The 27,880-nt window shown below is 37.2% G+C and overlaps 1 protein-coding gene across 6 annotated transcripts in view; it reads right to left on the bottom strand.

Annotated features, from left to right (window-relative positions):
* CENPQ (centromere protein Q) overlaps positions 1-27,837 on the bottom strand; it is a 34,190-nt gene extending 6,353 nt beyond the window's left edge. Inside the window, exons 1-9 of one of the 6 annotated variants that reach the window (XM_033423858.2) lie at positions 27,719-27,813; positions 27,347-27,447; positions 23,431-23,573; positions 22,617-22,671; positions 20,972-21,092; positions 20,314-20,382; positions 19,636-19,765; positions 14,597-14,716; positions 14,369-14,443 (exon numbers count right to left, since the gene is read on the bottom strand). In XM_033423858.2, the coding sequence (XP_033279749.1) occupies positions 14,369-14,443; positions 14,597-14,716; positions 19,636-19,765; positions 20,314-20,382; positions 20,972-21,092; positions 22,617-22,671; positions 23,431-23,532 (672 nt within the window). In that variant the 5' untranslated portion in view covers positions 23,533-23,573; positions 27,347-27,447; positions 27,719-27,813. Of the gene's footprint in view, positions 1-42; positions 13,273-14,368; positions 14,444-14,596; positions 14,717-19,635; positions 19,766-20,313; positions 20,383-20,971; positions 21,093-22,616; positions 22,672-23,430; positions 23,574-27,346; positions 27,448-27,718 lie in introns of those variants that run through there. The other 5 variants (XM_004267500.4, XM_033423854.2, XM_033423852.2 and 2 more) reach the window with 5 other exon arrangements.
* Positions 27,838-27,880: the final 43 nt, after the last annotated feature.

Here is a 27,880-nt window from a genome sequence, read left to right as displayed (position 1 = left end):
CATGCTTTGTGTCTCTTTTACCTCTTCTCTGCACTTTCTCCTCCTTTTTTTTTTTTTTTCTGGTCTTTTATGCAGTTCCTTCCTTCCTTTCTATTGTGATATAGTGCAGAATTTGAGAGCGTGAGTGATGGAGCCAAACTCCCTGGATTTAATATCTACCTTTGCCATATATTAGCTGAACGACTTTAGGCGTCCTACTTAACCTTTTTCTTACCTTAGTTTACCCATCTGAAAACTGGGGGTAAGAATAGTACCAATCCCATAGGGTTGTTGTTGGGAACAAATGATTTAATATGTGTAAAGCCTCTAGAACAGCGCCTGCCACATATTGATGCCATTTCCTCTAGAATAAATGAAGGCAGGGATTTTTAAAACTTTTGTTCACCGCAATGTAACTATCACTGTTGTATCTCCAGTACCTAGACCAGTGCCTGATACCATTGTTGAAATAATTAATTTTCTATTTCTACTGTGTTTATCTTTCAGTGTTTTTCTTTGGAGCTCTGCTTCTTCTTTCTTTCCTCCTTTAAGACCTCTCTGTTTCTACTTCTGCATTCTTTGCCTCTCAGGTTTCCATCATCTATTGCTCACCTAAATTGTCTCCTATGTCTCTGGGTCTAAAGTTTTTGAGCAGAGTCAAACATCACAAATTCAACATTTATCAGTAATTATTAGTCATGGAGTTTCCAATGAAAAGAGAAAGAAGAACTCTTGAGTCAAGGAAAACTGAGAATAAAATAATACTTTAAATACAATATTTTACATTAAATTTGTGGTGACCTGTGTTTGTCATTTATACATAGGTTAAGCTGCCTGTAAAAATCTGCCACTTTCTACCATTAGTTTTATTTTGATTCAAACGTAAAAGTAGTTAAAAGAAGAGTGTAATAAACAGCTGTTGTTCACCTGGATTCACTGATATTTTATCATATTTGATCACTCTCTGTCTTTACACACACACACACTATATAGACATTACTAGGAATTATTTGAAATTAAGTTACAGATATCATACTTTACTGCTAAATACTTCAGCATGCATCTTAACAAAATAAATGCCACATTACCAATATCGTACTTAAGAAAATTTACATTAATTTGATAGTATCATTTAATGTATCATAATAAATTTTTCCCAATGGTCTACAAAATGTGTGTTTTAGAGTTTGTTCCTCTGATCCAGAATTCAATAAAGGTTCATGAGTCACAGGTGATTAAGTTTCTTAGTCTCCTAAAATCTAGAATGAAGCACTCACATCTTTTCTTCCCACCCCTGATATTAACTTTTTTGAAGAGTTCAGGCCAATTATCTGATAGAATGTTCCATCCACAATTTGGATTATTCTGATTCTTCCCTTATGATTAGATTCAGGTTACGCAGTCTTGGCCAGAAATCTATGTGGTGATATATTGCACTTCTCACTGCATTGTATCAGAAGGCACACAATGTTGGGTTCTTCCACTGCGGCTCATGCTAAGTTTGACCACTTGGTAAAGATGGTGACCACCGGTCATCTCCATTATACAGGTCCATTTTACCCTTTACAATTTGTAAGTAGTAATAATATTAAATAAATTTTATTTAATATTATTTAATAATAATCCTTGCTTGAGTTAATTCTTAAATTGGAGATTGCAAAATGTCAACTTTCTAATTTGCCATTCCTTCTACATTCCTTAGTAGGTATTCTTCTGTAAAGAAGATTTTTTGTTTGCCAGACCACCTCATTTTCATATCATTGTGGATTCAAGGATTTTTAAAAAAAATTCAGGTGTTATAATCCACTACATTATTGTTATTTTCGATGCTGTTATATATGGTATCAAATTTGCCAAGTAGGAAGTTCGTTGTACCAGTTCTGTTTTCTTTTGACATGACCAATTTTTTTTTTTTTTAAATTGAACCCGGGTCCTTGGCAGTGAAAGCGTGGAGTCCTAAGCACTGGACCACCAGGGAATTCCCAACATGACCACATTTAGTCTCGAGCATTTCCTTACTTTCTTGCCCAAGGTGTTCTTTCCTTTTCTTCTTTCCTTTTCCTGTTCTTCAGCCTTTTCTCCAAGAGTTCTATTTTCCCTGAAAGGTATTTATGAAGATCTGACTATCAGGGATGATCATTGAGTGTTGTTACTTGTAGCCCTTTTCAGTCAACAGAGCCAAAGAATAGATGTTATTTTTAATCCCAGGTTCCTACATTGTTCAAAAGTCAAAACAATATAAAAGGGATATATATTCGGGGAAGTCTTACTCCCATCCCTAACTCCACTACTTATAGGTCACTTAAAAAATAGTTTCTCGTTTAATCTTCCTGTGTTTCTGTTTGCAAAAGAAAGGTTAGCAGAGATCTATTTGATATACACTAATTTTCTCATTCTTTCTTACATACTCTTGTACATGTAGCTTTTTTTTCCCACTTAAAAACGTATCATGGAAATTACCTCAAATTACATCACAGAGAACTTCCTTGTTGCTATAAGTGCTTCACTGTGTAGATGTGTCGTAATTCATTCACCTGGACTTTGAAGGATGGAAATTTAGGTTGTTTCTAAAAGTTTGATATTACAAATAATATTGGAGTGAATAACCCAGTGCAAACATTGGTTTTATATTTGTGGAGGAATCCTCAGGGTAAACTTCTGGAAGTTGAATTGCTTGTATAAATGCATATGTATTTTATTAGATGGTACTGAATTCCCGTCACTGGAGTTGGAACTTTCCTACTCCCACTACCGTATATGAGTATGCCTATTTTCTACAGCTTCAAACTTGGGTTCTCAATATTTTTTAAAAGTATTGCATGACAGTTTAATCACACTTTTTTTTTGAGTGAAGTTAAGCATCTTTTCATATGTTTAAGGGTCATTTTATTTGTTTTTCTGTGAACTAACCATGTCTCTTGCCCATTTTTCTATTGGATTTGAGTAAATTTTTTTTCTCCTCTCAGTGTTAAGGGTTCTTTATATTTTATGGAAAATAGTTCTCTATTTGTGATATAAATTGCAAATAGTTTCTCCTAGTGTGTAATTTATATTTTGACGCCAGATCTTTTGCCACTGAGAAATCACACACATGCACACATACATATGTATTTTATTTATCAAACTTAATTTATTACTTCTGAATTTGGAAAGCCTTTCCTTATACCCACATTATAAAGGAACCAACCAATGTTTTCTTCTAGTATTTGTATGACTTCTTTTCTTTTTAAAGGCTTTATTTATTTATTTATATCTTGGATCAATTTGGAGTTTATTCTTGTATAAGTATGAAATATGAGTTTAATTTAGTTTTACTTTTTTTCAGATTGCTATCCATTTGTCTCACTGCCGCTTATTTAAAATTCCATCTTTACCCCAGAGACTTGAGATGCCACTTTGATCTTATTTTAAACTTTCCTGTGTACTTGTTATTTCTGGACCTTTTTTTCCCCTTTGTTCTGCACAATCATGTACCATTACTACACTTTATATAGGTTTTATAGTATGTTTTAATGTTTGTGGGGTTAATCTCCCCTTTTAACCTATTTTCTTTTCCTGAAATTTGTATTGTTATTTTTGCATATTTATTTTCCATGTTCTTAGTCTCAGGAATCTGATGAAAGGAAATAGTCAAAAATGCAGCAGAGAGACTTCCCTCGTGGTCCAGTGGTTAGAACTCGGCACTTTCAGTGCTGGGGCCTGGGTTCTATCCTTGGTCCAGGAACTAAGATACCATAGCTGCACAGCGCAGCCAAAAAAAAAAAGCAAAAATTCTAATGGGACAACTAGAAATATATCAAGTGCTCTCTTTGGGAAATAATCTAGAACTAAAACTTACATCTCGTGTTCACTGCAGTAACTGCATGGTATTAACTAAAGTCTGACAGTCTTACTGGATTATAAGCAATGTCTTTTAACAGTGTTTAAAACCTAGAGTATATTTTGCCTTGGAAACACATAGATCTGTTACAGGGAGAGAAAGCCACACATCAATTAGGAAGAAGAATACCCAGATGTTAGCTATTTTTATTTGTAACTTTTAAAATCACAAGAGCCAGAATAAGGGGGAGTGAGCAAAAGTTCACTCAAGAAGTGAACAGGGACTTCCCTGGTGGTCCAGTGGTAAACAATCTGCCTTACAATGCAGGGGACTTAGGTTTGATCCCTGGTCAGGGAACTACGATCCCACATGCCATGGGGCAACTAAGCCCCGTGCCCCTCAGCGAGAGCCCACGTGCCTGCAAACTACAGAGTCCACGCACCACAACTAGAGAGAGAAAACCCACACTCTTCAACAAAGATCCCTTGTGCCTCAACGAAGACCTGACGCAGCCAAATAAATAAATAAAAATAATAAATAAATAATTTTAAAAAGAAGTGAACAAAATTGGAACAGGGCTGGAACACACATGCCACCAGCACTGCTGAGGTTGGAGGGGGTAAAGAAAAGGGGAGAGGCTGGGAGTGGCTTCTTTCTCTCTTTCACCTCATTGCTCAGGTACAGTAAGATCAGAAAAAGCAAAGGGCTGTCGGCAACTGGGTTTTAATAGCTGGAGCCAAGATTTCTATCAGAGATTGAGAAACATGGGTGAATAGAAACTTGGGGAAAGAGAATTAGGCTGTTAATGTTACCTATACTGACACAACAATCCCTCCATCTGCATTTTTTTTTTTTTACTATTTTTATTTTCCCCAACTAAAATAATTTTAATGCTAACGTCCCAGGTTAGAAGGGAGAAATCACCTTTGTTGTAGGTGCTGTGCTATTCCATCGGCTGTGTTTTACTTTCAGTTTTATTTTTTCTCTGCTCCTAGTGTTTACTGAGATTAGGGAAAATGGATATAAAACTTTAGGTATTATCACAGACAACTTAAAGAAATTTAATTTAGAGTTCTTTCATGTTTTTTTCTCAAAATTCAAATCACCAAACAAAAATTCGTCATGAAAAATGCAAAATGAGTAGAAACAAAACTTGTGTTATTAAATGAGATTCTATTCTAGAGGATGTCTAAATGTCCTCCGAAACTGCCCTGCCTTGTCCTGCTCCCAAAGTTTGAGCAGACTGAAATCTCCATTCTTCCTCTGTATTTCCCCTCAGTGAGTCTTATAGGCAGGGTGAACATTCATGCTCACTAAATACGCAGACAATTGCAAAACCCAGTCCGCATCCACCCAGAGCCAAGTACACATCTCTGCAGAGTTGAGCATGTTGCCTGTACTGAGTCCTCAGAGAGTTCCTAGCTGCCTGAGAGGCCAATTAGCATAATAATTCAAAGTACAGGCTTCAGAATCTGACAAACTCAGGCTCTGATCACGGCTTAAAATTTGCATAACCTTTGATGAGTCATAACCCACCCCCCAGCCAGAATTCCCACAATAAGATAAATCACACACACACACACACACACACACACACACAAAAGTATATATAAAATTTGGCACAATTATCAGCATGTAGTTAAATGTTAAGTAAACAGTAGGCACATTATTAGTAGTAAGACAATAAGGCACAGGGCTATAATAATGATGCCATGTACCAGCTGGGAGTAACCCTCAGTTATCAATGCTAAAGATAATGAGAATCCCTGGGGCAGAAACTAGACCACATTCTCCGGAGAGATTTATGGACCCCAGTTACTTAGACCTCTTCCCTCTGGCACCAATGATAAGTCTCTAGGTAACAACTGGCTCCTGGTGACCTAAGCATACTGTCACTCCCAAGGAATCATATTTTTTTATCAAAACAAAGCTCTCCTTCAGCCAGTTTGTTTACTTTTCTAAGAATAAACACCTAAAATTTAGATTTCCTCTAATCTTTGTAGTCGGGATGTTTGTGACCTCCATGGGGTAAGAAACCAATATTTTCCATATGGCTAAGTCAACTTTATCCAGACTAGATAAATCCAACCATTGTGTTTGTGTCTGCTTTTATTGCAGATAGAAGAACATAGCTTGTGATGTTTATCTCTTCCTTTATTTTCCTTGAAAGATATGCATACACAATCAATTGGAATCCAAATTAAAACAAAAATTCTGATAAGGATAAAAGACTAATAAGAGTATAGATTATAATCATTTAATCAATGTAATCATTTAAATTTCCTTTATGAAAAAGATACTTGGCTTAGGGAAAAAAAAGGTTGAAATCAAAATAACACTGTTCTGGCTCCGCCTCTAGCACTGATTATCTATATGATCTCAAAGAAGTCATTTATTTTCTTTGGCCCATAAATCTTCATATGTAATGAGAGAATTAAAGTTTATCTTATCAAAATTCTCTGAGTATGTACATATGCATACAGAAACATTAAATAAATGTAAATATATGTGTATGTATGTTTACATGTGCATTTGCATATCCAGATTCACACCTACATATGCATCTTAGTTTCCCATGAGAAAGCAGATTATAAACAAGGGGGCTGGAATAGGTGATAGGCAATGTCCAGTCCTATGCTGACATCGTCTGTTTCGAGCTTTTTAAAAATTTTTTTTATTGATTTATTTGTTTTTGTTGTTGTTCCTTTGTTTCTAGCTTTTAAAATGCCCATATCTTCATTCCTCCATCCAAGGCAACTGAGAAATGGAAGCTTGTTAGCAGTACAAATTCTCAGGCCTGACCTCGGACTTACTGAATCTGGGGCTGTGGGGAGAGGCTCAGCCATCTGTGTTGCAACCTGCCCTCCGGGTGATTCTGAAGGGCACTAAAAGGTGAGAACCACTGCATTCAAACATTTCTAGGGAAGAACTATATGCTAGAGTCCTAGGCAGAAGTGGAGAGACAGTAATTAAAGGGAAAAAAGCAGAATATTCTACAGAGAACTTGAGTCACAGGTGGTAGGAAGAGCGTTTGGGGAAACAGCAGTGGCAGGCACAGGGGAGCATTATTTTGGGTCGTAGGGAACTGACGTGGTAATGAGAACACCGAGCAGAAGCCCAAGCAGCAATAAGGAAGCAGTAGCCACATGCTCCCGTGTTAAATCACTTGTTCTCATGCAGTCATTTCTGCTCCTTTGCGAAGACCCTCTGACTTTAGAACCTTCTTCCTACAGTGGATCGCAAAGGAAGATAATTATCCTGTTTTTACCCATAGCTGTCTCTGACCCCTATAGTCATTACTTTAGAAACTTGAGACAGGGAGAGTTAGGCATTCCCAGCCTAACCCTGCTTGTCTTCTGGTCCTTTTCAAAAATTTAAGGTTCTCCTGATTCTAGTTTTAATTTTTCCCCTCATTGACAGCTAGGAGCATGTGTATGTTCAGAAAAAGGAAGAAAATTCCTGGAGTTCTAATGGGCTAGGGGTGAACTTGCCCAGAGAAAGCTGCAGGGGTGAGAATAAGCCTACAGAATCGACCAGGCAAGAACTCGGCTTGAATGCTGTTTAGGAGGCTGATGGAGAACACGTTGTCATCCAGGATGTTGCCCTGAGAGGGGAATCCCTGGCTTTGCAACTTCCTGGCCAGCGTGAGGGCCACCAGCCGGCTGTAACCTTTCCTGCAATGCTCTGGCAGGGTTTAGCCATGGCACATGGTAGCAAACTGGTCTGTGACAGACCAAGACACGGGGTTCCCCTTGTCATCATGGACACACACTCGGGAAGCAGGAGATGAGGTTGGCAATGTACCAATGACACCGTTCATTGCCGCCCCAAGACCAAGTCCGGTTGAGTAGATAAGCATCAGCAACACAGGTAGGTTAGTCGTGCGGAAGAACTCATTCTCGAAGAAAATGACATGAGAAGAAATACGAACTCGGTATCACGGGACCACAAACAACTACTTCTCTTTATACCGACTCAAACTGAGAAATCATCCTCGAGATAGTGCCTTGCAAATACCAGAATATTTTCAATAAATTAGAATCTGTCACTCACCACTTATAAACATCTTTTAGGGTTTCATTTCGGATAGGACACAACACTCATTATATTAAATTTAAGTCTTTCCTTCGAATTTTATGCCCCTTTGTTATTGTCCTCAGAATAGATGAGGCAAGTATTTCATTTTTCTGTAAAACAGATCTCAGACTTGATCTTATTAACTCCTGAAACTGCTGACACCCTCTCTGAGGGCCTTAAACAAGTCCAGATTCTTGGGCCCCTAATCGTTTCCTTGGTAAAAAATAAACGTTTTAGGATAGAATTTCTATCTTTATGCATCCATGACCAGAAAAAGAAATACAAATTTCTTAATATTCTAGGCATACGTAGATGCTTAAGAAATGCTAGCTCTTCCAGACCTTTCCCTAAAAGGTCTGGAAAAAGGTTTAAAAACCCATGACATTAAGATAAAAAAGAAAAAAAAAAGAAAAGATAAAAATTGGTGCAATTTCTGAGAACTGAGATGGATTACTTAGTTGCAACTCTCTGGGGCTGGTTGTGCTTCCGAATTTGCTTCCACTCTTGAAATTATCAGTGTCCTAAGACCATCCCCACTTAAGAGCCTGGTAATGTCATTCTCACTATGTCCTTCTTTATAAAGAACACTTTTGTGTTTTCTTTCTATTAGTGGTTCTGCAGTGTTAGCTCACATTCCAGGCATTCTCTGGGCTCTGGCACTGGGTCACTCATCTAACAACTAAGCAGGGGGAAAGAATAAATAAATACAAGCAATAACGGGCTCAATAGGCTTTTTCATTTAATTCTTGAAAATAAACTTCAAAACAAAGTCAAAGAAGCCTCAGGCAGAAATGTCACTGCAAATAAAAACACTAACACATGTGTTTCAGGAGTGACAGTGGAGACTATGACCTTGTATGTGAAGGGCAGATATCCAAAATAAGGTGTCCAAATTTGGGTAATGATGTAGGTGTTAAAGACAAACTGTGGGACTTCCACGGTGGTGCAGTTAATAAGAATCCGCCTCCCAATGCGGGTTCGAGCCCTGGTCCGGGAAGATCCCACATGCCGCGGAGTAACTAAGCCCGTGCACCACAGCTACTGAGCCTGTGCTCTAGAGCCCGCGAGCCACAACTACTGAGCCCACGTGCCACAACTACTGCAGCCCGCGTGCTGCAACTACTGAAGCCCCTGTGCCTAGAGCCCGTGCTCCACAACAAGAGAAGCCACCACAATGAGAAGCCCATGCACAACAAAGAGTAGACTTGCTCGCCGCAACTAGAGAAAGCCCGCATGCAGCAACGAAGACCCAACACAGCCAAAAATAAATAAAAATTTTAAAAATTTATTAAAAAGAAACAGACAAACTGTCTAACTTCCTATGCAGAAATAAATCTGATTTTAAAAAGCCTCACTGGGGATCGAGGAAAATTTAAAACAACATCTCAGGGACAGGACAGTAAACAGACTGTGGGAAACTCTAAAACTCTAAAGGACAAACAGCCTGACCTTTTTTACTTCCTAGCTCTATCACCACTTACTATTTGAGTGATCTTAAAACAAAGTTACTTAGCTTCCTTTGTCTCTGATTATGCAGGATGGGAATAACAGTGATTTGCTATGAAGTTTAATCCCCATAGGGTTGTTATTAGGATTAAACATTGGTATAAATGCATGTGTACATGTAATGGGCTTAGAATAGTGCCTGGCATATAGCACATATCAATAAATATCAGCCATTTTAACCATTGTTATTTTTGTTATACAGCACTGTCATTCCATTTGAAAACTTACCTTAATTTTAAGGACCTCCTTGGGGGTGGAAATGGGTAAAACTGGCTAAGGCACATTTGTTTCTGTTAGTTAAAAAAGGAATAAAGTCTATGTAAAAAAAGTACTCTATGGTAGTTTTATTGTATTTGGAAAACGTCCCTCCTTCATCTTCCTCTTTGTTCAATTTTAACAAGTATAACCAGTCTTTGGATATGGTTGCTACAAACAGCTGTCACTTTAATAAGGAGACAAACACCTAAGGCAAGAGAAAGTGGTTGTGTGGTGGTTAAGTGGGGAGAAATACATTCAAGGGTAGCAACTCTTAATGAGAAAACTAGTTAGAACAGAAAAATGTATCAGTCACTTAGGACAGAATAAAGCACAAATGGGAAATTTGAATTTCTCTCTGCTTTTGCTTTCCTTCTTTCCTCTCTCTTCCTTAAAGCTGAATTTCTTGACAATGAATGAAACCTGAGAGGATTTAGGATACTTCTGTTTGGAAACTAAGCCAACCTAAATGATTCAAATATTAATGTTGACAGGTGCACCTGCATTTATTTCTGGTAAATAGAGAATGCCAAGAAATTCTGTCCAAATGAAAGAAAGTAAATCCCTTAATTTTAGGTTGCTGGGCAGGTGTCTCATATTTAAGCAAAACCTGTTTGTTAAACATATGCCCAACGGAAAGCTGGAGAATGGTTAGAACCCATATAAAATAATAATTTTAAATGACTGACAGTAAACTGTGTTTCTGTAACATCTGTACAGGCTGCCTTCCCCCCCCAAATTACAACATTTTCCCTCCTTCCTTCAGCAGCATTATTGGGGACCCATTTTCCTGTATGTTCAGCGACTTTCCCTTTCAGCCTTTTTCAATCTTTTCCAATCTGATAGGTGAAAAAGTTTTGCTGTTTTAATTTGCATTTACATGATTATTTTAAGGTTGAAAATCTTTCAAGTACTTACTGGCCATTTATGTATTTTCTTCTGAGAATTGTCCATTTTCCTATTGGTATTTAATCTATTTTTTACTGGTATTTTAGAGCTCTTTATGAATAAAGATATTATTTTTGTTTTATATATGCTACAGATATTTTTCAGTCTGTGCTGTGTCTTTGGCTTGGTTTTTTAATTTTTATTTTAAAAAGTTCAGTTTTATGTAATGATCTATTAATTTTTTTTCTTTATGGTTTTGTCTCTGTTTATATGAATAATACAGGCATACCTCAGAGATACCGCAGGTTCAGTTCCAGACCACCACAATAAAGCAAATCTTGCAACAATTTTTTGGCTTCACAGTGAATATGAAAGTTTCGTGTACATTGTACTGTAGTCTACTAAGTGTACAACAGTATTATATCTTAAAAAACGTATATACCTTAATTAAAAAATAATGGTGTTGGAAAAATGGCATCAATAGACTTGCTCAAAACAGGGTGGCCACAAACCTTCAGTATGTAAAAAACACAGCATCTGCGAAATGCAATAAAGTGAAGTACTACAAAACAAGTATGACTGTCGGGCTTTATCTACACTGACATCAGTTATTTATTCATAAATTCTATTCAGTTTCTATTTTTCTATTTAATTTTATTTATTTTGAATCTATTCTGTCATAAAGTAGGAATATTTACCACCACCCTCCACCGCCATCCCCAGTGCGGTTGGTTTGCTAGCTGTCTCAAGACCATTTATTGAATAATTTATTTTCTCTACATTTTATTTGATATTCTATCTTTATTACAAGCCACATTTTTACACCATATAGGCTCCATTCCAAAATATTTATCTTTTAGAATTTAAAGTTTCTGGCATGGGCACTTATCAGTCACTGGAGAGAAGGTGTATGATAGTTGGCATGGCCTGTGTATATGAGAATTTAGACAGACGAGGATACTACATAAGATGACCATCTGAATTACTGGGACCTTTTGCAGTTGAATTTCAATTTTATTTGGGTCTGTAATTAACTCTTAAATTCTTCACAAAGAGTATACCACAATTCAACCTTTGAAGAAAATATTGTGTATGTTGCCTGCTACCTGCCAGAAGATACTGTACGTCTCTCAAAATTAGATCATGTACTTTTCAAAGCTACAAGAGGGTAGTATGACCAGTTTATGCATGGTAGAGAACTACCCCTCAGCAACAGTGATATTCCTGTTGACTTTCAATCAGCTGTTAAACAGATGTTCTGAGGGAAACAGCAGACTTAATGTAACTCCTTCATCCCCACCAAAAGCGATTATAAATGTCATGGTTAATGATAAAAGTGATTTGGGGCTCTACTTGCCAGTCTAAAAACACAAGGGTTTTTAAGTTTTAAGACATGTTGTGAAACCTTTTTCCTTTAGTTGCTTTGCCTGGCATGTAGCAGACAGTCCAAAGTATATACTGTAATGTTCTCTTTAAATGCTGCACTATAGGTTTCCTTTCTCGAAGACTTTATTTCCCTTAAGATCCATTAAGGTCCTTTTTGACCATTATTTCCTAAGATCTTTTTTTTGACGCTTTTGCTGAGCTGCCCAGGGTTCCCCATGACGTGTGGTCTCCCTCACTGCAGTGAGCACTAAATCCAACTTATTTAACTGAAGCTGTCTTCCTGGTGGTCTCAGCCTGGAGGGCATTAACAAAATTATAGCACCCTCTAAATTAACTGACAAAACATTCTAGGTTAGACAGAAAAGTAATTAATTTACAGTTATTTTATTTTATAAACAGATAAAAGCAACCCAGACAATATACTGTGGTTGGTTAAAAATGATTTTTAATATATTTAAGTGATAATTTCTTCACGTGTATATGCTTATTATCGCAATGAGAAAAGATTTAGAAAGAAGGGATTTTTTTTTGGTTGGTGTTTATTTTAAGGGAATAAATGAACTTGGGTTCGTTTTTAACAATTTTATGAAATAAAGGTATGCTCTGATGAGAGTAGAAAATAAATATTCAACATCTATTCACTAACCTAACCAAAGAAATAAAATGTTCATGCTACCTCTAAAGTTAAAGACACCTGGCAGATATTAATTATGCCACAAAAAGTCTAGGGAGTTACATAAAAGAGCAAAGGCATTTGGGGACTTCTAGAGTTCCACATGACCAGACAGAAAATGCAAGTCATCAGCTAAAAAACAATACTGATACCAAACACTTACATGTTTATGTGCTAGGCACTATAAACACTTTACATATGTTAAGTCACAGTATCATATTTCCTCTGCACTAACCAATAAATGAACTCTATTCAGCCATTATAAACCATCAGATTGTGGCTGTTCTCATTTTAGGGTTTAAGGCAAATAACTGGAAATACAGCAACATAAATGTGAGTTCCTAGATGTAGGAATTGATAAAAACAGTTTTCAAGGCCTACATTAGATGTATACAGGTTAATGGTAGATTTATAGAGGTTAATTTTAAAGTGCATATTACGAGAATCCTGAAGAAGCCTCAGCCCCGGCAATATCACGTAGAATAACATTTTTACAAATTCGTAAACATTAAATTCATATGGAACAATCTACAAACAAAACAAAACAATAAACTCTTTAAGAGGCATCCAGTCTTTTATAGACTTCTTCAATGAAAGTTAACATGTTTTTCATCTGGGGTGAATTATGGAGAACATCTAAGTCCTTCAGAAGAGCGTTCTGGTTTGGAATTAGCATCAAAATTTCTTTCTGTGAGCATGACAATAATTCATTTTTTAAATTTTATTTTTTTGATAATCAATATTAACATTATATTAGCTTCAGGCAGACGGCATAATGATTTGACATTTGTATACACTGCAAAATGATCACCACAGTCAGTCTAGTTAACATCTATCACCAAACACAGTTACAAGCTTTTTCTTCCTTGTGATGAGAACTTTTAGATCTACTCTCTTAGCAACTTCCAAATATACAATACAGTATTAACTCTAGTCACCATTCTGTCCATTACATCCCCATGACTTATTTATAAATAACTGGAAGTGTGTACCTTTTGACCACCTTTACCCATATAATTAGTTTTTAACCTTTCATTATGAAAAATGTTATATGTATGTTATTTAGAGAGAATGGTATAATAAACCTCATATAATCTTCACTCAGTTTCAATTATCATCAACTCACTGCCATTCTACTTTTAAATCTATGGTATTCTGTTTTCCCTCTGCCCATTCCCATTCCTCTCACCCTAGGTAGATTTGAGACAGGAAAATTTTGTTACTTTCTGGGGAAACGTAAAGCCTTTCTACCACTGTAAACACTTACACTATAATACCTATGGGAGTCCTTTGCAAAGGTAAGTTAGCATTGTGCTGTGTACACCCAAATGGGACACAGTACTGTCTTAGGAAAAGTTGCACGCGCCATTATCAGAAGCACAAACAAAAGCAGCTGTCAGGATTTGCTTTCAGAAACCCCTCCTACAGCCGTGACTGCACAAATGTGGACACAGAACTGTCTTAGGAAAAGCTGCACATGCCATTATCAGAAGCACAAACAAAAGCAGCTGTCAGGATCTGCTTCCAGAAACCCGTCCTACAGCCATGACTGCACAAATGTGTAAAGATATATGTGCAAGGATGTTCCTAGTATTACCTGTAGTAGCAAAAATTATTTATTTCCATCATTTTCACAAATTACTACATTATGGCACATCCATACAATGGAATGCTATACCGCTATTGACAAGAATGATTATACTTATACACTTATATGTATAACGATTATACATATATACAATTCGTAACTGGTGATGCAGTTAATATGGTAAATTGGTACTTACCTGAAGTATGGGTGCTTTGAGACTCTTCTGAGAAAGTTCGGGAAGAGAGAGTACCTCACTATCTATTTGAAACATCTAAAGTAGAAAAAGAAAGCTACAGATTATTTCATAAAGCTAGATTATTTCAAAAGGCTGACTTCTCTTATTACACTCAAAAGCTGTCTGGGTAGAATCTAATCATGAAAAATTATATCCAGATTCTAGCGATACTTTTTTTTAAACAATTACCTGTTTTACCTTCCTTTCCTCTTCTTCTACCTCACTTCTCAGAACATGAACTTTGTTCTTTAGGCTGTGAATATCCCCAGTCATTGACTCTACGGTCTCCACCATTTTATCTGTTTCTTCCTGCATCAGAGAGAGAAAGCTAATATTTTAAATTAAATATACTATTAAATGAAACCCAAACAGCTATTAATATATACATACATATTTTAAAAACACCTTATATATTGAAACACTTCTGGAAGAAACTGATAATTTTTCTTTCAGAAAACAGACTCCTTAGAAATTGATTTACCAATGGAACAAAGATGTATGTGACGCTTTCCTCAAAAACTTACCAAAACTGCGGGCATCAGATATCCTGGAAGACCTGTGTGAATCTAGCAGAGCCCAAGGACTGATGGCAACAGGTACAGGAGCATTCCTTAAGCGGTATGTAACAGCAGAGAAACTCTAACTTTAATTTAGGAACATCTGAGTGCTATTTACATTTGCCAAAAGAAAGAAATGCTGAACATTAGGGCAGAGATAGTAATAGAAAATGAGTGGCAGTTTCCCACCTAAAAAAAATATATATATCTTATGGGGGAAAACAAAGAGAAAATAAGAAATGAATGAAATGAGTATAATGATATCAGGGGTGTACGGATTGCAGGCCACACATAGAGTTAGCCAGCTTCCAGGTTTCTAAATGGTATTAAGTACTGCACTGCTTTCAAATCTAGTCCTAGCAACAGCCAAGGATAGCACTGCCCCTGGAGATCAGGGAACAAGTAAAGAAGCCACACAGAAGTCATACAGAAATAATAACTCTTAAATCCTGCGGAGCGATATGGCTGATACTTACATCTACATCATTCTCCAAATACTGGAAGCTGAATTTTTACCGTCAACTACAGTAATTTTCCTCAACAAATATATTATGGCTTCTAGTAACCATTAAAAAAGGTAGCTGCAGAGGTCTGCAACTGCCCATAGGCTGTTTTTGATCAGTCCAAGAGCTATGAATGGTTTTTACATTTCTAAAGGATGGTTAAAAAACAAAACAAGACTATGCAACAAAGACCATACATGGCTCACAAAGAGTAAAATGTTTATCACCTGGCCCTTATAGGAATAGTGTGCTAATCCCTGAGTACCCAAGACTTTGGGTCTGTGAGCTACACTTATTAAACCAAATAAGGTCACATTCATGGGTTCCAGGCATTAGGACTTAGACATATCTTTTGGTGGGCCACCATTCAACACACTACAGAAGGGAATGAATAATAGCACTGAATAAAGGAAAGGGTTAATGTAATAAGAACTAAAATTTTTCAGTATAATTAAAAAAATTAATTTTGTTCCATTGCTTTGGTTATCTTCTTTGGGTATTCATACCATACCCATGCTGTGTCTTTTTTGCCAAACTTTTATATTTGTCACTTTTTCTCAATACCTTAAAAAAATGTCATTCTTTCTTTTTGAGTCTTAAAATTTTCTCCTTACTTTACCTTTTATTTAAGTATTATTTGTTCTGTTCATTTGCTTATTGCTCCTTCTAATTTAGTCTGCATTACTAAAAGTTTTTTTTCCTTTAGCTCTAATTCTTTCCTGAATTCCATAGCTTCATTTTTTATTATTTCTAATATTTATGACTTTTTTCATACCTTCTATTCTTTTTCTAAATTTCTTTCAGCTCACTTGGGAAATTAGGTTAGCATTCATCTGTTTTGTGAACACACATTTTTGGCATGCTTTTGTTGTCTGTAGAAATGTTACTTTTTGTCCTTCTTCTAGTATTTTCTTATGTTAACTCTGGTTGTGAGATCCAGAGAGATTAAAAACTATGCCCCAGGGCTTCCCTGGTGGTGCAGTGGTTAAGAATCTGCCTGCCAATGCAGGGGACACGGGTTCCAGCCCTGGTCCGGGAAGATCCCACATGCCGCGGAGCAACTAAGCCCGTGTGCCACAACTACTGAGCCTGTGCTCTAGAGCCTGTGAACCACAACTACTGAGCCTGCGTGCCACAACTACTGAAGCCCGCACACCTAGAGTCCATGCTCTGCAACAAAAGAAGCCACCATAATGAGAAGCCCGCGCACTGCAACGAAGAGTAGCCCCCGCTCACTGCAACTAGAGAGAGCCGGCACACAGCAATGAAGACCCAATGCAGCCAAAAGTAAAAAATTAATTAATTAATTAATTAAATGAATTAAAAACCAAACAAAAAAAACTATGCCCCAGCAGGTCCTATACCATCTTCTCGGTATCTCTAAAAGACTTTGTTCACCACTGCCTTTCCCTAGCACCAGCAGTGAGAGTTCAATGAATGTGTCCTTGTTGCATGAACACAACTTCTCTTACTGATACAGGTTTTGGAAGGTCATCACCAGCAGTAACTCTAGGCTGCAGTACGAAAAAGCCATTCTAAGTAAGGCACATTGGACAGATAAAACCTACAAACTCCTAGTTCAAAGACTCTTATGCCAATGAAGAACTCTTATGCCCAAAATGCCAACAGTGCTTCAACTGAGTAACTGACTGTCGAGCAAACATTAGACTGTTGTGATGTTATAAGAAATATACCTTTGATTTTCATCCCTGATTCCTGGCACAGAGCTTCCAAATCCTTGGCATTTTCTGAATGACAGAAGTGGGAGGAACACTTTTTGTGATTCATAATAAGCCCCTTTCAACCATACCTGAATTTATGCTAATGAATAACTCACAGAGGATGAAGGCTGGTTGCCGAGCAACCTAAATCCTGTGATCAGAGGGCTGGAACATTCAGCCTGGATCCTTGATCTCTGAGAAGGGGAGAGGGCCTGGAGATTTAGTTAATAATAGATATGCCTACACGCTGAGGCTTCCATAAAAACTCTAAATTACTGGATTCAGACAGCTTCTAGATTGGTGAACACATGGAGGTGCTTGAACAGGCATGGGAGTTCCGTGCCCCTTCCCATATACCTTGCCCTATGCATCTCTTCCCTCTGGCTGTTCCTGAGTTGTATCCTTGATAATAAACCTGTAATAGTAAATAAAGTGCTTTCCTGAGTTCTGTGAGCTGTTCTAGCAAATTATCAAACCGGAGGAGGAGGTCATGGGAAGCCCCGATTTATACTTGGTTGGTCAGAAGTACAGGACGCTTGGCCTTGCACTGGCATCTGAAGTGGGGGCAGTTCTGTGGGACTGAGCCCTTAACCTGTGGGGTCTGTGCTAACTCCAGGTAGTTAGTGTTAGAATTGAATTGTAGGACACCCAGTTGGTTTCCACAGAGAAGTGGGGAATTGCTTGGTATGAAAACCCCACAAATTTAGTGTCAGAAGTGTTGCGAGTATAGAAAAACAGTTTTTTCCATTTAAGTCTATTTATGCTTTTGGCACACGGAGATCCAGTTTTAGGTGTAAAAGACAAATGCCTCCCAGCGTTACAAAAATCACACTATCATTTACTGTCTCTGATTAAAGACTATTTACTATCTCTGATTTAGTACTTTATGCAAATATTAAAATAACATTTACCATTATTATACTTTAAAACCTTTTAAAATAACCTTTAAAAAAAGTCAAACTCATAGAATCAGAGAGTACAGAAGTGGTTGCCAGGTGCTGGGGGCGGGTGGGGGAAATAGGGAGAAGTTAGTAAAGGATACAAACTTGCAGCTAAAATGAATAAGGTTTGCGGATCTAATGTAAAACATGGTGACTATAACTGATATTACATAACTGAAATCTGTATTATATAATTGAAACAGAGTAGAACTTAAATGGTCTTACAAAAAAAGAAAGTGAGATGACAAGGGAAATTAACTAGATGGGGGAAATCCTTTCACAATGTATAGTTATATCAAATAACCATGATGTACACTTTAAATATCTTACAATTTTGTCAATTATATCTTAGACAAAGCTGAAATTTAAAAAATAACCCATATTAATGTTATCCAACTGTTCATTAACTGGGGGAGCTAGTGTCAGTACTGAAAATGTACTCTTGCAAAGTAGTAACATTGGGATGAAAGTTAAATTCAATCGCATACAATGAAGAAAGTGAGGCAACCACTAAAAAATACCACTCTATAAATTTAGAATATATGTAGAGCTGTTGCTCACAAATAAATCCTTTCATTGTTATTCTCAATCATATGGAAAATCTGGAATGACCTATTTGTGAATGGTGAGTTATTAGAAATCGTTAGGGATGCATTCCTTGCTTAAACTACCACCACCTCGTATTTACTAACAAAGGTTAACAAACTTACTGCTTTACAAAGTTGAGTTGCTAACAAAGACCATATCTACAAACTACTTCAAAATGGCAAATGGATATATGCTCCAATCTGTTTTAGTTTTAATAATTATTTAATAAGCCCCCGAGGCTGCTTTTCTTAATTGTTCAAGTATCCACTAATTAAAAGCCTGCAGTTTATCATGACAGCTAATATTATCTCCCACTATCTTCTACAGAATAATGATTAAGAATCACTTGCCCTGAAATCGGACTAATAGGTTTGCATCATAACTGTGAGCACTCTAAGGTTCAGCTAGAAATGCCAATATGTCTCTTTTGCACACTTGTAAAATGTGAAATATAGCACAGGTCTCTTTAAGTCATTAAGGGCTATAACTGTAAAGTGCTTTGAACAGTGACTAGAACATAGAAGGCCCTCATTACATGTTATCTATAATGATTATAAAAACAGTAATGATGATGATTGTGTTCTTCTTGCCAATAAAGTAGCAGATACAGGACAGAAAAACTAATATAATGTGTTTTGAAATGCTACAGCATTTAGTGATGAATTCCTATAATCTGATATTTAAAGTCTGATGAAAAAAATAAGACTGCTACTTAATTACAAATATATTAGAAATAGTCTTAATTTTAGAGGCCCAAAGTTCAGGCAAAGTTTTTGCTTTGTTAAAAATAAAAGTTAATGAAAAACCTGGTCCAAGATCTAGTATTTGTTATTAGAAGAATATCATGACAATTTAAAAAACTTTTTGGTCTTTTCCCCCTTCCCCTCTAAAGAAGAACTCCCTGTTCAAACTTCATACCTGCAATAATGCCAGACCCTCTTCATTAGCTCTGTGCTGTGCCCTTTCCATTTTCAGTAGACTTGACACATGAGTTAAATCTTGCTGCTTTTTGGGAGGGACTTTCAGGGTTTCACACAGTTGCAGCAATCTTACGGATAGAATAAAAACATAACTTTATTTTTGAGTACCATTAGTATCATTTTTGTTTTTTTGTTTGAAATACTGTCATCCTCTTTTTCCTTCCCTCATACTCCCAAGGGCTGTAATGTTCTTTTTTTTAAAATAAATTTATTTATTTTATTTATTTATTTTTGGCTGCGTTGGGTCTTCATTGCTGCACGCCAGCTTTCTCTAGTTGTGGTGAGCAGGGGCTTCTTTTGTTGTGGAGCACTGGCTCTAGGCACGCGGGCTTCAGTAGTTGTGGCACGTGGGCTCTAGAGCACAGGCTCAGTAGTTGCGGCGCATGGGCTTAGTTGCTCCGCAGCATGTGGGATCTTCCCGGACCAGGGCTCAAACCCGTGTCCCCTGCATTGGCAGGCAGATTCTTAACCACTGCGCCACCAAGGAAGCCCTGTAATGTTCTTTTATTAACAGTGGCTAATCTTAGCAATAAGTCACCCCCGCAAATTCCTGACAAATCATCATTTAACCTTTCAATTATATTTCAATCATTTTTTAATTGCATAACTGTATTACCTTTTCTTTAGGAAGTTCAGATGATATTGAATTTTTTCATTTTCTCTAATACTGTTACTCAAAATTGCTCTAGAAGAGAAAAAATAGGGAATGAATAAATATTAGTTTGAAACATAACTAGTATAATCTGTTTACTTTTTCTCTCTGATATCTTTCAAGTACCCCTTTTTACTAGCCAGGCAGAATCAATCACTTTTTCTTTTATGTTAAATACATTTAAAGCAGAGGAATAATCTAAGTTTTTTTTATCACATTATATTGTTGTAATTAATTTATAGGCCTGACTCTTCTGATAGATTTCAGCTCCCTGATGGCAGAATCCTGTCTCTGTATTCCTTTTGGCATGTTAGCTTCCACATAAAGTGTTAATTTGAGCTAATTTCTTCCTAAAGTATCCCTCACCAGAAAAAGTTGTAGATAGCAGATCAAGCAAAGATTTCAATTTTATTCCACTGATGAAATTCCAAGTTTCTGAAATTAATAAAGATATTTTTGCTGAATGCTAAGGCCATCAAAAGACATTAAATAAATCTTCTTGCAAAAGAGAAAAACACCCTATCACCATAAAGTAGATAATAACATTTAAAAGGATACTGTCTATAGGAAATCAAATAAGCAGAAATAAAAAGAGTGAAATGGAATAAAATTTCATACTCACATTATTACTGATTCCATCATAGTTTGCAAATGTTCTCTGCTACTCTTCGAAAGAGGTTGCCAGGTTTTTCTCTTGTGGGTTGCGATCTTTACCTGTTTTAGATTAGCATGCTTTGCTTGTCCTGTCACCGGTGAAAGAAGAAACTCTGGTTTTTCTAGAAGTTTGTATGTTTTTACTTAAAAAGTGATTCAGGGCTTCCCTGGTGGCGCAGTGGTTGAGCGTCCGCCTGCCGATGCAGGGGACGTGGGTTCGTGCCCCGGTCCGGGAAGATCCCACATAACACGGAGCGGCTGCGCCCGTGAGCCATGGCCGCTGAGCCTGCGCGTCCGGAGCCTGTGCTCCAAAACGGGAGAGGCCACAACAGTGAGAGGCCCGCATACCACAAAAAAAAAAAAAAAAAAAAAAAAAAAAGCTTAAAAGTGATTCAAATATAAATTTATCTAAAAGAGCTAATGGAATTATCAGAACCAATACTATGAAGCTGTATAAACTATTTAATTTCCTTTTTATTGCATAGCCATAACAGGCCAGGTGTTGAATATGAATATGCTATTGTTATGTTAACTAAAATACTATTAAGTGATATTGCGGATACAAACTCAAGACAATCTTAAATAAAGAACGAAGCTACAACTATTAGGATTCAACACGAAAGTCTGGTTCTCAGAAATGACCTGAATTAAAGGGCTTCATTGAGAAGACTAGAAAATGATTTCTGCCAAATGTTGGATGGCAACTGAAACAAACGAGATTAACCAAACCACAAACAGATAATCAGTGTCTACTAGGTTGTTGATATTATTCTACTTATAAAAAATAAACAAAGGGGCTTCCCTGGTGGCGCAGTGGTTGAGAGTCCGCCTGCCGATGCAGGAGACAAGGGTTTGTGCCCCGGTCTGGGAAGATCCCACATGCCGCAGAGCGGCTAGGCCTGTGAGCCATGGCCGCTGAGCCTGTGCGTCCAGAGCCTGTGCACCACAACGGGAGAGGCCACAACAGTGAGAGGCCCGCGTACCGCAAAAAAAATTTAAAAAAATAAAAAAATAAACAAAGGAGGTACACTATTGGCTCACATGAAGATTAGTTTTGGAGAGAAGGGAGATTAAATAATTACATTTCAGGTATGCAAAGCATTACAAAAGAAAAAGTCCAGTGCACTATGGAAGTATAAAACCGGAGGACCTAACTTGGTCTAGGGTGAGGAGAGGTAGAAAATTCTTCCATGCTGAAGTGATGTTTAAGTAAAGATGACTATTCCAAACTAATTTACTCCAGACAAACTTAGTGGTTCCAATCTAATCTAAATAGTGGTGGCAAAAGAGAAGCATATTTGTCTCAAAGAGAAGTCAGTAGGTGTGTCTGTATATCACAAATCAGTAATAATTCAGACTGGGGTACACTTTGAATTTCTCTTGCTCCTTTCAACTTAGAGCCCTACACAGTATTTTGCTACAGGTGGTAAGTAAAATTTCAGTTGACCAAAAGAACTGACCAGCCAGTACTACTTATTCTTGCAAAAATAAGAATGAACTGTTTATTACTGTCTTTTGCTTATGCAGAACTCATAAACAAGATGCTGAGAATTTTTTCATAAATATAGATAGCTTGGGAAAGATAGGTTAAACAAGACATAGAAAAGGAATACCTTCAGAAGACAGGTGTTTTGGATGACTTTTATTTTTTTTCGCTGTGTTTCTAACCTAGAGGGAAAAACACATGTGCATGCACAAAGAATTAAACATTAGACGAAAAGATACTGCTATTGCAATAGATTTGTCATGTATGTTGGAGAGAATTCATATATCTTGTGGCAAGACAGAAAAAAAGTATATTGCTACTTCTAATGAAAAAGGATGTGTATTTATCACAAGCAGAGGATATACTAAAGCAATTCCTGAACAATGGTGATAAAGTATAATAGAATTTCATATGGTGTCAAAGAATGTTTTAAAGAAATCATACTCATCTTGCCTGTGAAATAGTGTTATATACTTTTCCTGAAAAACAAATATAGGCACTGTCTAATACAGGGTAAATAGAGAAAAAATGTTGATTATTTCTTTTACGGTAGGAAGAAGCTAATTCCTCCGAAACTAATTTTTCTCTATGTTAATAAAAATCTCCTCCATCAATTGACAGATTCTCTTGTCTTTTAACATATGAATGCCATAGAATCTGTATACTATATTCCCAGTCTTCCTATTTAAACACCTTAGCAATGCCCCATCGCACTTCTTCCCTAAAGAATTCTCTGATCAATATCTTTAGAAATTGAGGTAAACAATTTTTATGTGAGAACTTTTACAACCCATGTTGCAACAGCTCCCATATAACAATATATGTGGAATATGAATTACTATAATTTGTAGTAAAGCTGACCTTTAGTCTTCACATACTCCTTTACATAGAACAGATACTTCTAATCAGAGTCCTGAATGATAAACTTGATATTTCATTACCTCTTTCTCTGAAAACTCCGCTTCTTCATTATCAATTTTTCTTTTTGGATTTCTTTTTAAATGTTGAGACCTTTTCTTAGAAGGATTTGCTTTGCTAGACATCTTGATGTAAACAGAACAACTATAACAGTGCTTCAAAATGTCTGTAAAGATAAAAAGAACACTAAAGACTTGTTTTATTAAAAACATTTTGTTAAAAAGACTACGTATAAATGTTCCAAATTTGCCTGTAAAAAAAAAAATCATAAAGAAAGTTTTGGGATAGTATTGTGTGTTTTTAAAACATTTAAATATATTTTAAAACAAATAACATTGGTTCTCATTAGAGTAAAGATATCTAATTCAATTTCATTCCTAAAAATTTCTTCCATTTGTATGGCAATAAAAAATCTTATATAAAAACACTTTTACACCTCTTTATACTCCCCCATACAATAACGTTATCTCTATATTTAAATCCAAGAAAATGGAAATATATAGTGCTAAGTTATTTTACTCTGGTCACAGATAATGTCAACTCAAAGAATAACATTCAGGCCTTCTTATTTTAGGCTTAATGGATTTATCATTCAACTTAACGTCAAAGATGGGAGACGATAATTTTTAGGATTATACCATGAATCTACGTTGTAGAAATTCATGTGGTAAATTCACTCATAAGGAATTAAGAATTAAAAAGTTAAGTTTTAACTTTTACTGGGTTATGTGCATTTTAACAAAAGCACAGAAGTATACTGATTACTCTGTCTTCTCACACATTACAAAACAGGCACTGGAGTGGGGATGAGAATGTTAATGACAAAATTTTGAATAATTCCTTTTCCCCATTTAATAGTTCTTTATCACCAAACTCATTTCTGCTAAAAGAAACAGAGGGATAAAATATATACTGCTGCATTAGATCATAAAGAGCAGATAGCTAAGAAATTACGTACACGTTTGGTATAGTACACGTGAACACAAACCCACATACACACACACAAGTATGTGTGGTGTGTACATTATATATACATATTTTTCTAGACATATATAGTTAGATATATAGAGAAACCAGTCACCATTCCTTTTCTAAAAATTCAGAGTTTATCACATTACTACAATTTAAATATACATGCAGATTTAGAGACAAACAATAAAGTGGGTACTCTGGATAAATCTATTCTCTCAAATTTTAAAAGGAAAAGTTCAAGCTTTTCTTTTTCCCGTAAGACAAAAATAGTGGGAAAGAAAGAATTAACTGGAAGATCACAAACCATACTTGGAGACTACATGTCAGATCAGTTACAAAAAGCAGTGGAAGCTAAAATACACTTTACCCTGCTTTTGAACAATGTGGTACCTTGTTCTACACCCAGTCTCCTCTGTTGCATTCCTGAAATGTCAAATTCTCTCAACTTGACATCCATGCCATATACTTCCCCTACTTAAAAACCAATCCATATGAGAGTTTTGCTTGTGGACCTCTCCTGGAAGGACTGCCATGTACAGTACAGTTGTTCACTGAAAAGCATCCAGGTGAGAGAACAATTGAAGGCTGAGATTTAGTCCTCATTCCATTTAGGAGAGTAAAAATGGTGCAAATTCCTTCTCACTCTTGTTATTGAGAGATGAAGTATATGTCCCCTTGTCTTAAATCTTACAGACTGTGCAGCGGTTTGAGCAGTAGAATATGGTGGAAATGATTCTGTACCAGTTTCCTGGCCCAAATATGAAGAGACTAGCAGCTGCAACTTCCCCTTGCTTGGAATATTTGCTCTTGAAACCCAGCTAGCACTCTATGAGGAAGGCCAACACGGAGAGGAACTAAAGACCCAGGCAAAAGCCCCAGCTGAACTCCCAACCAATAACTAACACCAACGATTGCCAGCCTTGCGCATGTACCTGAGCCAATACACTGCAGCTGACACTGCGTGGAAACAACCCTACCAAGTTGTTTCCAATCCCAAATTTTGGAACAAGATAGGTAATTTTTTTTAATTAAAAAAGAAAAATCCTTCCGTAATACCTACCTTATAACATCCAAACTCTTTACCATAACATTTATAGTCCTTAACAATCTAGACCTGCCAAGCTTTCCATACTTCTCTCCCGCTACTCCTCAACTGCATCTCCCTCTCCAGATAGACTGGATTTCCGGAACACACTTTGAGTAGTGTACATACTCTACCCGAGCTGCTCTCTCCTGTCTGTGCCCAACCTCCTCCCAGATCATGAGCCACCTGCACCTGAAAGCCTTCCTAACTACTCCACCTCGACGCTCTCTAAAAGTCTGTGGGCTCTTACGGTCTCTTTCATTTGGCACTTATTTATAGCTTGGTTTTGTTCATCGTTTTTCTTGATATTCTTTATTCAGTAACATGTAATTCAGTGCTACTCCAAATTTGATTTACAAACTGTTTGTTACAGTCTTTTAAAGTACAGACATTAAAAGTATTCATTTAGAAACTTTTATGGCAATTTGACAACAATTTTATGTATGTTAGATCTGGCCAAAAAATAACTGGCTTTGTTTTTTCTTTTTGTTTAATTTTTCTAATAATTCATAAAAAAAAGACTTTCTTTTTTAGAGAAGTTCTACGTTAACAGAAAAATTCAGCAGAAAGTACAAAATTCGAGCATACCCCCCCTTCCCTACTATCAACATTCCATACCAGAGCAGTGCATTTGCCACAGTCCCTGAACCGACATTGACACATCCTATCACCCAAAGTCTATGGTTTACATTAGGGCTCATTCATGGGTTTGGCTAGTATTCAGTTTTTTAAAAATTGTATTTTACAAAAGTATCAGTTGTGACTGATTAAAAATTAAAAAAAAAAATTGGTCCTTTACCACAGACAGTCTGAAAAGCTCTGTTTTCACTGATACCTACTTGAGGTAATTAGCCATAGTGCCGAAAGTTCCTCCACCTCAGCACTATTAACATTTTGCATGGGATAGTTCTTTGTTATGGGGGCTGCCCTAGGCACTGTGGGATGTTTAGCTACATTCTTGATCTCTACCCACTAGATGCCAGGAGCCCCTCCCACTCCTCCAAGTTGTGACAACCAAAATTGTCTCCAGACGTTATCAAATATCCGCTGGTGCAAAACTGCCCGAGGTTGAGAACCACTGCCAAGAGCCAGCCGGGGATGAGGACAAATTGTCCAGGTTCCAAATCCCAGCTCTGTCATTTAACTAGCTGTATAGCCTTGGGGAACTAAATTTGCTCACTTTCCCCACGGCTAGAAGTATCAATATCAAAGGCTTTGTAAAGCTAAAAGGTTGTACAGAATACATAAAGTGCCTAGAACTTGGGACATAGTAAGAACTCAATAAATAAAATAATCTACTGTTACCATTGGGCTAGTTGTAGCATATACAAAAAGGAAGAGTAAACTTTGGCCTGTTTTGGATCCACAGGAAACCACAGGCTAGTGGTAGTAGCTAGAAACATATGAAAACAATTCCTATGTATATTCAATTATACACAATGCGACAAATGTTACGAGACAAATGAGTGAATATCTCAAATTGGTGTGGGTATTGGGGGGGGACATACAGAATTCAGAGACAAAAGTAATATTTGAATTACATTTTGAAATATTTAGCCAGAAGGAAGGGGAGTAAAGATTTTGAGAGAAAAAAAGCCCGTTGGCAGGACACTTCAAAAGAGACTGGTCTGTTCAGGGACAGAAAAAATTCAGAGAGGCTTTGACGTGTACGGGAGGAATGGACAGAAAAAAAGACTGGAACTGTAGTTTGCAGCCAGACTATATACTGCAGTAAAGAATGTATTTTTTACTCTGTAGGAAACAGGGAAATATTCTAGGTTGTCTTGTTTTCTTTGCCAGCGTGCTGAAACTCGTGGAAGCCACCAAGCTAGACCTCTGTATGGGCACAACGTCTGGCAAAACTGCAAATACACAATGTTTACCTCTTGACAAATGAGGCCTCGGGGTAGCGAACGCTGCCGACGCAGCTTCCTTGAGGCTCAAAGGCACTCATCACTAAGACTGCACTTCGCCCCACGACTCACTGCGGGAGAGGTTAAGGAGGGAGAACAAGGATTAAAATGATTCGGGGAAAGGGGGGAGGAACCATGAGTGGCTTCACTCCCTCCTTGAGAATCAAATACCACTTTTTCAATCGCTGGCTCCGAAGGGCACACCTGTTCGGATCTCCCTGCTCTTTGAAAACCACCTCAAGCTCCTCAAACACGAGTCGCCGAGTTTGCCACCAACGCGCCGGACACAAAACTCATCCCCAAACTGGAGCCACCGTCAGGGAAAGCGCTTTCACTACTCACCAAAGACGCCTCTTGAATCCTTCCAGGTGCCGCGCTCAGAGAAATTCGCGCCAAAACCTTCCACAGCCGCGGAGACCCGGAAGGGAACCAGTAGAAACCGGAAACGCTTGTGGAGAGAGGCGGGCATCTAGCCACGTCCCCAACGTCATCGGGAGCGCTCCC

This window comes from Orcinus orca, chromosome 10 (genome assembly GCF_937001465.1).
Source record: "Orcinus orca chromosome 10, mOrcOrc1.1, whole genome shotgun sequence".
Classification (NCBI taxonomy): domain Eukaryota; kingdom Metazoa; phylum Chordata; class Mammalia; order Artiodactyla; family Delphinidae; genus Orcinus; species Orcinus orca.
This window is presented reverse-complemented; position numbering and strand designations above follow the sequence as displayed.